Here is a 14304-nt window from a genome sequence, read left to right on the forward strand (position 1 = left end):
TTTTAAATAAAACGTTAAATAAAAAAATGCTTGTAAACAAATAACTGAGTTCATAAACCACATGAATAGATTGCTTTTTATAAATACTGTTGTGTTGCATTTAACTGCCGAAAATGCTGTTCTAGAGGCCATTTCCATTGTAGATGAGGTCACCATGTGTGAGAATGAGTAAATCACCAGTTTGAGAGCTTTTCAAGTGTTTTTTTCCCAGTCGTATGTGGTAGATTCCCACTTGTTTACGAATGCACCATGACACTGCCTCCTCCAGCACCAGATACACACTTGTTACCCTCATAAAGGAGGCGTGTTTGTAGCACGGTGGGGTAATGTGATTGGGCTGTCACTTATTTTTATTTAACCTTTAACTAGACAAGTCAGTGAATAACAAATTCTTAATTACAATGACGATCTACCCCGGCCAAAACCTCCCCTAACCAAGAACGACGGACGACAATGGGCCAATTGTGTGCCGTCCAATTGGATGACAGCATAACACCTGTACTTGACACACCTTGTTGGCCATTAGCCAAAATGGCATTTCTCAACTAGTTCAAACCACATGAATTCATCCAACTTTTATTTAGGACTTAAATTCCCACCTCCTACATGGTTACAAACGCAGCATCAGAATGGAAACTCGAGAGGCCTAACATGTCGATCCGGTCACAACAACAATGCAAGGAACATTGTGAACGGCATTTAACTTTCCCCAAAACTGCAATATGTACAAAACCATGGGTTTGGTGAACTGTTACACCCCTAGGCAGAACTAATATAAAGACAGACCCTTTAACCTTCTCTACTTGGTTTATAAACCATCTTGTATCCACAAGACAGTTGGTCCTCATCAATCAACGTAAATGAGGCCAGAATAAAACCAAATCAGGGCCGTGTTTAGGGCTCCATTGATCATGTGCAGCTGTGCCAAACTGCAGCACAAAGCGTTGCCGAGCGACAGCTGAATTATGCAAGGACCAGGGGTGGTCAATGACGTAAGTACTGAATTGATTTATTTATTTAACCAGGCTAGCCTCGTTAAGACAAATAACATATTTTTTTTTGTTATTGACAGAAATGCAGTACTAAATAGAAGATCTCCTCTTGGGCCCACTCACAAGGTCAGGCCCCTTTAAACTCATGTTAAACAACTATGTAACGTGCTGATTGTGGAAGATATATATATATAATAAATAGCATTTAGCAGACTTTTTTTTTTACTCCAAAGTGACATAGTCCTGCGTCCACGCATGGGTGGTCCCGGGAATCTAACCCACTATCATGGCATTACAATCACCATGCTCTACCAAGTGAGAAACAGACGACCATTTTGTAATTGTATTTATTAAATGATCCCCATTAGCTGCTGCCAACGCAGCAACTACTCTTCCTGGGGTCCAGCAAAATTAAGGCAGTAAAAAACATTACAATAAATTACAGAATCCACAAACACACTTAAGTGTGTGCCCTCAGGCCCATACTCCACTACCACAACACAAAATCCAAGTGAACGTGTGTGTGTGTATAGTGCGTATGTTATCATGTGTGTGTGTACTGTATGCATGTGTCTATGTTTGTGTTACTATTTGTTTATGAATTTAACCTTTATTTAATTAGGCAAGTCAGTTAATAACATTCTTATTTACATCTATTGAGCAAAAAGCTTTAAAAAATGGAAACCCATCCTCCACTCTCATTTGTAAATGGATTTTATGGCATCTGCTAGCCTTTGTACGGACAGACAGTGCCATCAAACCAGTCTGGCTCTCCACCTCCATCTTTCACGACATCTGACCCTGATACTAAGGAGGGAAACTAGTCTATAGGCTGCAGTAAAAGATGAAAGGGAATTAAAGCATTTGAGGCAGACATTTTCTTGATCCAGGACACTATCCTAGTACTACACTCATCCAACTCAACAAACAGCTTTAAAAATGTACTTATCTCACTGAGGGACAAGTTTGAATTAAACCTGAGATAAGGGGGAAGTATCTTTAAGGTTTCTTAACTGGATTGAACACAGAAGGAAAATCAGAAAGATGTAATATTCTCAAAACAAATCCCCTCGTCTCCAACACAATCTTTAATGACAACTGACACTAGGACCAAAGAGGAATACAACTCTATAGGGTGCAGTAAAGAGGAAAAATAAATGGAAAGGTTCAAATTACAGGGGGTAGTGGATACATGACCTTGGGGGGGGGGGGGGGGTAATGTAAGAAATGTAAGAATGGATTACTCCCTTCAAAAAGAACAAGTAAAAGATTGATGTCAGGCACCTCTAAAGAAATACACACAGCACTAATTATCTTACACCACACCCAGGTAAAAGCAAAAACTAAAGCAGGAAGTACCAGTGACTCAGTCTATAAAAAAGCAGATGCTAAGCTACAGGACTGTTTTGCTAGCACAGACAGGAATATGTTCCGGGATTCTTCTGATGGCATTGAGGAGTACAGCACATCAGTCACTGGATTCATCAATAAGTGCATTGATGACGTTGTCCCGAAAAGTGACTGTACGTACATACCCTAACCAGAAGCCATGGATTACAGGCAACATCCGCACTGAGCTAAAGAGTAGAGCTGCTGCTTTCAAGGAGTAGGACTCTAACCCGGAAGCTTATAAGAATGGATGACAAAGGAACACCTATGTGAGAATGCTGTTCATTGACTACAGCTCAGCGTTCAATACCATAGTGCCCTCAAAGCTCATCAATAAGCTAAGGACCATGGAACTAAACACCTCCCTCTGCAACTGGATCCTGGACTTCCTGACGGGCAACCCCAGGTGGTAAGGGTAGGCAACCGCGTGTCTGCTACACTGATCCTCAACACGGGGGCCCCTCAGGGGTGCGTGCTCAGTCCCCTCCTGTACTCCCTGTTCCCTCATGACTGCATGGCCAGGCATGACTAACACCGTCATTAAGTTTGCCGATGACAACAGTGGTAGGCCTGATCACCAACAACGACGAGATAGGATATAGGGAGGAGGTCAGAGACCTGGCCGTGTGGTGCCAGGACAACAACCTCTCCCTCAACGTGATCAAGGCAAAGGAGATGATTGTGGACTACAGGAAAAGTAGGACGGAGCACACCCCCATTCTCATCGACGGGTGGAGCAGGTTGAGAGCTTCAAGTTCCTTGGTGTCCACATCACCAACAAACTAACATTGTCCAAGCACACCGAGAGAGTTGTGAAGAGGGCACGACAAAACCTATTCCCCCTCAGGAGACTGAAAAGATTTGGCATGGGTCCTCAGATCCTCAAAAAGGTTCTACAGCTGCACCATCGAGAGCATCCTGACTGGTTGCATCACTGCCTGGTATGGCAACTGCTAATCATTTTGCATCTTCATCTGTATTTACTGATACTTACGGTTGCAGTTGCTAGCTAGCTTGCTTTGGTTCACATTAGCTATTAGCTGTGTACAAGCCCAGGGGATTGTTTGAAAGAGAAACTCACATCTACTACTATGAGAGAGTGTACAGTCATGGCCAAAAGTTGAGAATGACACAAATATTAATTTTCACAAAGTCTGCTGCCTCAGTTTGTATGATGGCAATTTGCATATACTCCAGAATGTTATGAAGAGTGATCAGATGAATTGCAATTAACAGCAAAGTCCCTCTTTTGCCATGCAAATGAACTGAATCCCCCAAAAACATTTCCACTGCATTTCAGCACTGCCACAAAAGGACCAGCTGACATCATGTCAGTCCTTGTAGTGTTGACGAGGACAAGGCTGGAGATCACTCTGTCATGCTGATTGAGTTCGAATAACAGACTGGAAGCTTCAAAAGGACGGTGGTGCTTGGAATCATTGTTCTTCCTCTGTCAAGCATGGTTACCGGCAAGGAAACACGTGCAGTCATCATTTCTTTGCACAAAAAGGGCTTCATAGGCAAGGATATTGCTGCCAGTAAGATTGCACCTAAATCAACCATTTATCAGATCATCAAGAACTTCAAGGAGAGCAGTTAAATTGTTGTGAAGAAGGCTTCAGGGCACCCAAGAAAGTCCAGCAAGCGCCAGGACCGTCTCCTAAAGTTGATTCAGCAGCGGGATCGGGGCACCACCAGTACAGTGCTTGCTCAGGAATGGCAGCAGGCAGGAGTGAGTGCATCTGCACGCACAGTGAGGGGAAGACTTTTGGAGGATGGCCTGGTGTCAAGAAGGGCAGCAAAGAAGCTACTTCTCTCCAGGAAAGACATCAGGGACAGACTGATATTCTGCGAAAGGTACAGGGACTGAACTGCTGAGGACTGGGGTAAAGTCATTTTCTCTGATGAATCCCCGTTCCGATTGCTTGGGGCATCCGGAAAAAAGCTTGTCCGGAGAAGACTAGGTGAGCGCTACCATCAGTCCTGTGTCATGCCAACAGTAAAGCATCCTGAGACCATTCATGTGTAGGGTTGCTTCTCAGCCAAGGGAGTGGGCTCACTCACAATTTTGCCTAAGAATACAGCCATGAATAAAGAATGGTACCAACACATCCTCCGAGAGCAACTTCTCCCAACCATCCAGGAACAGTTTGGTGACGAACAATGCCCTTTCCAGCATGATGGAGCACCTTGCCATAAGGCAAAAGTTATAACTAAGTGGCTCGGGGAACAAAACATTGATATTTGGGTCCATGGCCAGGAAACTCCCCAGACCTTAATCCCATTGAGAACTTGTGGTCAATCCTCAAGAGGCGGGTGGACAAACAAAAATCCCAACATTTTGACAAACTCCAAGCATTGATTATGCAAGAATGGGCTGCCATCAGTCAGGATGTGGCCCAGAAGTCTATTGAAATCATGCCAGGGCGGATTGCAGAGGTCTGAAAAAGAAGGGTCAACACTGCAAATATTGACTCTTTGCATCAACTTCATGTAATTGTCAATAAAAGCCTTTGACACTTATGAAATGCTTGTAATTATACTTCATTATTCCATAGTAACATCTGACAAAAATATCTAAAGACACTGAAGCAGCAAACTTTGTGGAAATTAATATTTGTCATTTTCTAAACTTTTGGCCACAACTAACTCCCTTATTTCTGCTTATCATCACGTGTTATAAAATGACAACAATGCCTTGCTAGCTGACTTCTCCACTGTCGAAGCAGTGTTTCCTGAAACATTCTGCCCTGTTCTGAAAGAACTCCCTGGGTTTACCATCATGCTGCGGATGTTTGGTCAGGACGTGTCATATTAACTTGTTTGCTTTGATTGACTCATTACTAAGCACTTCCCCGCACATAACATATTGTGGACGCCCCTCGTTATTTCTCAAAGTTTGTATGAAACCAAGAGAGAGAAACTCATTGCTGTATTTGCATTTCATGATGATTGAGCCCAGTCAGAACTTGTGGCTAGCTTGAGTCAATTTGATGACAGCGGTGAGTGATGGCGTGTGGGAATGGCAAGTCAGTAGCTGACAGCGCATCATCTGCTGCTGAACGACAGCGGTGCAGCATGTGTCGCGGAGGGATCTTCAAGAAAACTGCAGGAAAATAAATATGGTAAACCGTGAAACACACGGGCATCTCCCACTCCCACAGCTGCCAAACTGAGCAGACCGCTGCTAAGCAGAGAGCGCACTGAACAGTGAGCGCAGTTGCACGTGGCCAAATCAATCCCAGTAATCAATGAAATAGTTCTACATTTACTCTGGCACGTTGCGACCCACCATTAACAGGTCCGCGACCTACACTTTAAGAAAGGCTGCTCTAATTAAATGGCTACCCAGACTACTTACTCAGTTACCTCGACTAACCGCTGCCCCCATACATTGACTCTAATCAACCTACCAGGGTGTTTAAAAACACTACAGGAACAAGATCATCCACATGTATCGATCACATTTTTACTAATGCTGTAGAAATTTGTTCTAAAGCTATATCCGTACCCATTAGATGCAGTGATCACGATATAGTGGCTATATCAATGAAAGCCAAAGTTCCAACAGCTTGGCCTAAAATAGTGTATAAGATATCATACAAAAGATTCTGCTGTGACTCTTATGTGGATGATGTTAAAAATATTTGTTGGTCTGATGTGATTAATGAGGAGCATCCAGACACTGCACTTGATGAATTTATGAAATTGCTTCTTCCAATTATTGATAAACATGCACCTGTTAAGAAACTGACTGTTAGAACTGTTAAGGCTCCATGGATTGATGAGGAATTGAAAAACTGTATTGTTGAAAGAGATGGGACAAAAGGAGTGACTAATAAGTCTGGCTGCACATTTAACAGGCTGACTTACAGCAAATTGAGAAATTGTGACTAAACTCAACAAAAGGAATAAACTTTATTATGAAGCCAAGATCAATGATATAAAGAATGATGGAAAAAGACTTGAGTACTTTAAATGAAAATATGGGCAGAAAGACAAATTCAACACCATCTTTCATCGAATCAGATGGCTTATTCATCACAAAACCATTTGATGTTGCCAATTACTTGAATGATTATTTCATTGGCAAAGTGGGAAAACATAGGTAGGAAATGCCCACGACAAACAGTGAGCAATTATATTCATGTATAAAAAGCCAATGAAAGAAAAGCAGTGCAAGTTTGAATTTTGTCAAGTTAGTGTGGGAGAGGTAGAACATTTATTGTTATTGATCAATAATGACAAACCTCCTGGCATTGACAACTTAGATGGAAAGCTACTGAAGATGGTGGCTGACTCTATAGCCACGCCTATCTGTCATATCTTTAATCTGAGCCTAGAGGAAAGTCTTTGTCCTCAGGCCTGGAGGGAAGCCAAAGTCATTCCGCTACCCAAGAGTGGTAAAGCGGCCTTTACTGGTTCTAACAGCAGACCAAACAGCAAACTGTTGGAAAAAAATTGTGTTTGACCAAATACAATGCTATTTCTCTGTAAACAAATTAACAACAGACTTTCAGCATGCTTATAGAGAAGGGCACTCAGCATGTACTGCACTGACACAAATGACTGATGATTGGTTGAAAGACATTGATAATAAGAAGATTGTGGGAGCTGTACTGTTAGATTTCAGTGCAGCCTTTGATATTATTGACCATAACCGGTTGTTAAAAAAACGTTTGTTATGGCTTTTCAACCTCAGCTCCGAATCTACGATATGGCAATCTATCCAATAGAACTCAAAGGATTTTCTTTAACGGAAGCTTCTCTAATGTTAAACATGTAAAGTGTGGTGTACCACAGTGCAGCTCTCTAGGCCCTCTACTCCCCGTAATAAAGCGATGCAAAGCTTTTTTGACACCACACTCAAAAAAAACTAGTTCTGCAGGCTCTAGTTTTGTCTAATCTTATTTATTGTCCAGTCGTGTGGTCCAGTGCTGCAAGGAAACACATAGTTAAGCTGCTGCTGGCCCAGAATAGAGCAGCACCTTTTGCTCTTAATTATAATCAGAGGGCTAATATTAATACTATGCATGCCAGTCTCTCTTGGCTATGAGTTGAGGAGAGACTGACTGCATCACTTCTTTTTATAAGAAACAATGTGTTGAAAATCCCAAATTGTTTGCATAGTCAACTTACACACAGCTCTGACACACACACTTATCCCACCAGACATGCCACCAGGTTTTTTTTTTTCACAGCCCCCAAATCCATCAAATTCAAGAAAACGTACAGTATTATACAGAGCCCTTATTGCATGGACTTCCATCTCATATTGCTCAAATAAACAGCAAACCTGGTTTCAAAACAACAGATAAAGCAACACCTCGCGGCACAACGCCTCTCCCCTATTTGACCTAGATAGTTTGTGTGTATGCATTGACATGTAGGCTATGTGTGCCTTTTTAAAAATCAATCAATCAACTGTATTTATAAAGCCCTTCTTACATCAGCTGATGTCACAAAATGCTGTACAGAAACGCAGCCTAAAACCCCAAACAGCAAGCAATGCAGGTGTAGAAGCACGGTGGCTAGGAAAAACTCCCTAGAAAGGCTGAAACATAGCCTGGTTCCTCTCTAGGTTTCTTCCTATGAGGGGTGGCCAGTCCTCTTCTGGCTGTGCCGGGTGGAGATTATAACAGAACATGGCCAAGATGTATGTATGTAGTTCTGTCCTTGAGCTGTTATTGTCTAATTATGTTCTGTATTATGTGTAATGTTTTGTGTGGACCCCAGGAAGAGTAGCTTCTGCAACAGCTAATGGGGATCCTAATAAAATATCAAATACCAGTACCCCTTGCATATAGCCTCACTATTGTTATTTTACAGCTGCTCTTTAATTATTTGTTACTTTCATTTCTTATTTGTGTAGGTATTTTTCATAAATACATTGTTGATTCGGGGCTTGTAAGTAAGCATTTCACTAAGATCTACACATGTTGTGTTCAGCGCATTTTGACAAATGTAAGTTGATTTGATTGCCTGTCCTGCCCCCCCCAAACAATTTGGTGTCATATTCATTCACAAATACTATTCTCCCACTTTATGGCCTATCACATCTCATTCTGAACCAGCTGCTTCCAGTAGTTCCCATTCATTCAACAGTGTCTTGGACAGAGGCCAAGGCTACTTAGCTCTGCCAAGAACCCTTCTTTCTGTGTGAAGAGTGTGGCGGGCACCCTCCCAAATGGCACCCTATTCCCTATATAGTGCACTACTTTTGACCAAAGTCCATGTAGAAAGTGGTGCACTATATAGGGAATAGGGTGCCATTTGGGACGTAAACAAGAAGTCACACGAGCCGAAAGGAGAAGGTGGGAAAACCCCTGGAGCGTCCGGCTGAATAAACTCCCCTCCTGTTGGGCTAGTGGCCAGGAAGACACGATGACAAAGAAGAAAGTGGGAGAATAACCTCCTCTCCCCTTCCTGTTGGGCTAGCTGCTGGGAGAACACAGTTCTCTGTGCTCTCTGCCTGACCTCTACATGAGAAGAAACAGGAAGCAGAAGCAGTGCAGGCTGTCTGTGTATACTCAATTGTTAAGAGGATTTAGGTGGTGCTACAAGCAATGCCAAAGTCATGAGTTCATGTCCAATAAGGATCACACCCCTACTACAAAATGCATTAATCTCAGTGTGCTGGCCAGCTATTCCATTTATGTTAACAGCCCGTCAAGAGAATATAAAAATGTAGGCTCTATGCAATCACTCTAATCTACCAAGTCATTTTGGATAAAAACACAGTTTTGCTAAAGTGGGACATTGTATGTTACTATATTATTTTAGCAGCAGGAGCAGAGATGGATGGCAGTGTGCCAGTGTTCGGTCCTTGACTCTCAGTGTGAGTGGGTCAACAGAGAGAAAGGATGGATGGAAACAAAACAACAGAGAAAAAAAAAAGAAAAAGATGACCCTTCCTCCCCCCTCACTGTGAAGCATTATGAAGCATTATGCAAGTTTCATATGGAGCCAGTCATTAAAAGTGACTGCATACCACGTCGCAGTAAGCAAACAGTAGATAATAGCCTGTTTTACATAGAACTGCTGTGATCAATGGAGGAAAAAATACAAAATACTCCAACACTTTTGTAACATGGTAAAGTGTGTGGATTCAATATTACATCTGCTGCTGGGCTTTTTGCTGCACATGGGATACCTAAAGCTAATTTCACGGTAAAGCATGCACACCACCAGTGTCTTCCTACAGTGTAGGCTACCCATTCCCTGTAGAGACCCATTCCAATGTTCTTGAAGTGAAAGTAGATCACACTCCTGGCTTTTGGAATGTAAAATCTTACCACAAAACATTTATAGAGTGTAAGGGTGTTGAAGGGTGAAATACAACTTACTTGTTTGAATGATCCATCATCAAAGCCCCAATCTCCAAATCCATTGGATGATGTGAAGGAGTGTTGTTCTGTTGTAGACTGGTCTTTCTCCACAGACTCTTGCTTTAGATTCATAGGAAGGGAAGCGGCGCTGTGTTTAGCAGACGCTGATGGAGAGGTCGAATACAGAGGAAAAGAAGATAAGGAACTATCCTGTTGGAGTGGAGACATCTTCGTCATGTGGCCACCATCATCATCATCATCCTCACTGTTCTCTTCTTCATATGCCATCCTTTCTTCTTCCTCATCATCTTCCTCTGACCCTTCACCTCCCAGTCCCTCTTCTCCGTTCTCCCTATCCACACCACTTTGAGTGTTGGTGTTACTACCACCAGCCTCGGTCTGTTGCTGACCCATCTGAGGGGTCCTTCCTGTCCCGGTTCCTTCCATCCGTTTGCCCAGGAAGGTAGAGTCCAGGGGGGCTCCAGTGTTCCGGGTCGCAGTCACATGTTTAATGAACATCATCTGGGCCTGGCGGAGGTGTTTCTCCTGCCGGTCCATCTCCAGCTTGGCCTCCTGTTGTCTCTGGAGCTGCTCCATCACAGCCTCTAGTCTGACACCAACAGGGCTACCTAGACCCAGACCACCCCCAGCCTCCTGCGATAGGTTGGGCTGTAGGGAGAGGAAAGGAACGAAATGTACAGAGTAAATATATTGTAAACAGATCTTATTTTTCCCCACAGATGTAAGGAAGTAAAAATGACTTGCCTAGTTAAATAAAGGTTCAATTTTATATATATATAAAATTAACATTTTTTCCCCCCAAAGATAGAATATCTTATTTGTATAGTTATGTAGTTTATGGCTGGGTGTTACAGGGGTGTAAGATTTTTCTATATGCGGGGTTCTGGATGGCCAGCAGATCCAACCTGCTTGGTTACAGCTGCACCAGGGTCAGACAGCATTCCTGTGTATATTAAATCAGGGTTTCCCAAACTCGGTCCTAGGGCTTGTTTTGGTTTTTGCCATAGCACTACACAGACAATTCAAATAATCAAAGCTTGATGATGAGTTGGTTATTTGAATCAGCTGTGTGGTGCTAGAGCAAACACCAAAATGTGCACTCAGGGGGGCAGGGACGAGATATGTCTCTGAAGATGTTCCTCAATCCAAGGATGAGAAATGCATTGTACTCCAAATTGTCCCATTATCCTAACTGTTACACAGTAAAGATTAAACTGCTAGCTTAAGTATAGCAGTTGTTCAATCTTCTCAGTTTAACAGTTGGAATAATGGGCCAATTCGGAGTCCAATGCATATCTCATCCCTGGATTGAGGTACATTTTCCAAGCCATATCTCACAATGGTTACGCAGTGTCTTAATATACACAGGAATGCTGTCTGGCCCTAGTGCAGCCAGTAAGCAAGCAGGTCGGATCTGCTGGCTAGGGTTCTGGGTAGAGCCTCAACCACTCCACTTCAGAATTTTACCTACACAATGTATGGCCAGCTGTTAACATATAGGTCTATAAGTTAACCTGAAAGAAAATGGCGGCAGTGTAAGAGCCAACACAGTTTCTATAATTGGCTTTTCTTTTCAGCATGTTCAAAGTTATTTAAAAAGCGTGCAAGGAGAGGCATGTTTTCTTTGATAAACAGGGGCAGTTACGTACCACACGATATTATGCCCAATAAGACATCAAAAGGGAAAATATGATGAATTAAATATTATTTATTAAACCAAATTCGTTTGATAAAATAGGCCCCTATCAAAATTACCGTTAGTACAGTCCCCAATTATTATTTTTTAATAAATAGGATACACTGGCACGTGGATGACTCAAACAAACTTGTTGAGAAAAATACATCTCGCGCGTGGTTTAAATTACATTAAAACAATACCAACAGATGAATTTATTTATTGATCTACAAAGTGTTATAAGGTGACTAGAAAACATGTTGTCGAATGTTTATTTCACGAGATTCCATCGACAACAATGTATCAATCTCCAACTTTGTAAAAGGTGATCTCTTCTGCTCCGTGGTGATGGTAAAGCAAACATGACGTGTACTAGTTTTACTTTTCCAAAGTAGTGTCTCAATGTTTAAACACGTATAGGAATAAGGTAAACAATTCGCCGACCAGGTAACAAAATGTCGTCCCATCATGGTTTATAAAATATTAGTTTCAAAAGTGTAAAACTACATATGACTTTCACGACTGTTCCAGTATGTGACTAAATGGGGCACGGTGCCAGGGAAACCGTCCGTCAGCAGCGAACTGACTCGATTGAAACTCACCATTTGCGATTTCGAGTTTTCCATCCTCCCCTCAGCTTCCCAATTTAAACCTTCTTTTCCACTCGTTCTCTCTCCTACGTAAATCAATTTATATGGCAATATAGTTTATTATGATAAACTTTCGGTTGAAATCCATATAATGCCTGTAAGTGTTGCGATGGGAAGATTCTCGAGGAGGCCAGTGTAGGGTAAATGCCAGGCCTCACCTCCCTGACCGCAGCCTGGTCTTGATTGTCTCTGCCTGTATAGGTTAGTAGTCTACTACACCCCCCACAGTAACAAGAGAAGGCCCGCCCTACTTCAAAAGGGGTGCCTCTTCGTTTACAACATTATGGTGTTGGTCAATTCTTACCACAGTGCTCCTCAGACAGCAACGTCAAATACTATGAATAGTGTTTCTAGAATAAATTACGCAACTGTAGCCTGCTATGTGAAGCTGTTTTTCATAGCATAGTTTATATCCTAATAACACCATCAACAATACATGTATATATGGGTCATCAACGTGTTTAGCAGGGTTAGTTGCGTTCCCACTTAACGCTGCAAAAATGTGTATATAATGTTTATGTATTCCTATTGGTTGGTTGAATTTACATATCAAAAAGGTGTTATGTGATTGGTCATACTTGCAGATTAGGGAGATCGCCAACAAATTATTCCCCGTCTGATATTGACATGCATGCAGTCGGTCACGTTCTGAAATACTGTATTATATTCTCATATTTACAATGTGTATGAATTCACTATGTAACGTTACATGTCCTGATGTTTATAGATATATATGTGTGTATGGTAGGTGTTAGGGGCGTCCTGAGATGTGCTTTTTTTGTATGCTATTGTTGTAAGAGCGAGTTAGCTTAGCATGCTGTAATTGTAACGGTCACATTAGCTTCCCTGCTAATTCAGTTATTTCCATGCCAACAGACGAATCACGAATCTACACCCATCGACATACTGTCGCCCCGCTCATCTAACGTGCTACTTCCGTGTGTATATCATCAGAAGAAACACTGGCTGGACAGTCCTTTCTTTAAAAACAATGCTAGGAAGTACGATCACATGTTACACTGGTGCGGAGACCAGACAGCGGTTATCTATTTCTTTGCATTGCATATTTCTATACTATCATTTAATTTTTTTAACTATAACCATACCATGTTTATGCAATAACGCTTTGAATAATTGTGTATATGCCTACAATCCGTATCTAGGAATGCTCTTTGGCCATGTTGATGTAGTCTCCCCCATTTTATAATGGAGGCCATCCATGCGCTTCAGTGTGATGAGCGCATATAAAGGTCATGGTTTATACAGAATATAGCTTATGTCAAATTGAAGTCGAAAGTGGATTTTCTTTGGTGCATTTTAGTTAAACCATTTTCCTAACCTTAACTTAATTATCCTAACCTGCTGCGTATGTTCCCCTAACCGGATATAAAAAAGTGCATTATGGTAAATTCTGACAAACTATACTCTAGTCAAAACCGCATATAAAAACCTGTAACAGTACTTATCAAATTCAGGACTCGATTCTGCTCCCTGGTGGCATAAACATACTATAACATGACGGACTGCTTCACCAGTTGCTATAGTCACGGCAGTGCAGTGCAGAGCAAGAGTAATTCGTTTAGTAGTAGGTTTATACGTTCTCCGGTGCTATAGGGCTACTCGAATTAAAACATTCTAAAGCAAATCATTCAGCTCTGCCCAAAATTTGTCCACGAAAATAAACCCAAAAGCAGTGGTGGAAAAAGTACTCAATAGTCATACATGAGTAAAAGTGAAGATATCTTAATAGAAAATGACTAAAGTAAAAGTGAAAGGCACCCAGTAAAATACTACTTGAGTAAAAGTATTTGGTTTTAAAAATACTTAAGTATAAAAAGTAAATGGAATTGCTCAAATGTTTGTTTTTATTTTTAACTGCATTGATGGTTAAGGGCTTGTAAGTAAGCATTTCACTGTAAGCTCTACACACCTGTTGTTACAAATACGATTTGATAAAAGTATAAATCATTTCAACTTCCTTATATTAACCAAACCAGACAGCACACATTTGTTATGTTATTTTTATTGACGGATAGCCAGGGGCACACGCCAACAGTCAGACATAATTTACAAACGAAGCATTTGTGTTTAGAGTCCGTCAGATCAGATGCAGTAGGGATGACCAGGGATGTTCTCTTGATAAGTGTGAAAATAGGACCATTTTCCTGTCAAAATGTAACGAGTACTTTTGGGTGTCAGGAAAAATGTATGGAGTAAAAGTACATTATTTTGTTTAGGAATGTAGTGAA

The 14304-nt window shown here is 41.6% G+C and overlaps 1 protein-coding gene across 1 annotated transcript in view; it reads right to left on the reverse strand.

Moving 5' to 3' along the window:
- The window catches only part of LOC106584708 (AT-rich interactive domain-containing protein 3B), a 34785-nt gene extending 22454 nt beyond the window's left edge, over positions 1 to 12331 (reverse strand). Inside the window, exons 1-2 of the mRNA XM_014170223.3 lie at positions 12008 to 12331; positions 9728 to 10378 (exon numbers count right to left, since the gene is read on the reverse strand). Coding sequence (XP_014025698.1) covers positions 9728 to 10378; positions 12008 to 12031 — 675 coding nt within the window. The 5' untranslated portion in view covers positions 12032 to 12331. The remainder of the gene's footprint in view (positions 1 to 9727; positions 10379 to 12007) is intronic.
- Between the last annotated feature and the right edge of the window lie 1973 nt (positions 12332 to 14304).

This window comes from Salmo salar, chromosome 23 (assembly GCF_965601325.2).
Source record: "Salmo salar chromosome 23, fSalSal1, whole genome shotgun sequence".
NCBI classification, from domain to species: Eukaryota; Metazoa; Chordata; class Actinopteri; order Salmoniformes; family Salmonidae; genus Salmo; species Salmo salar.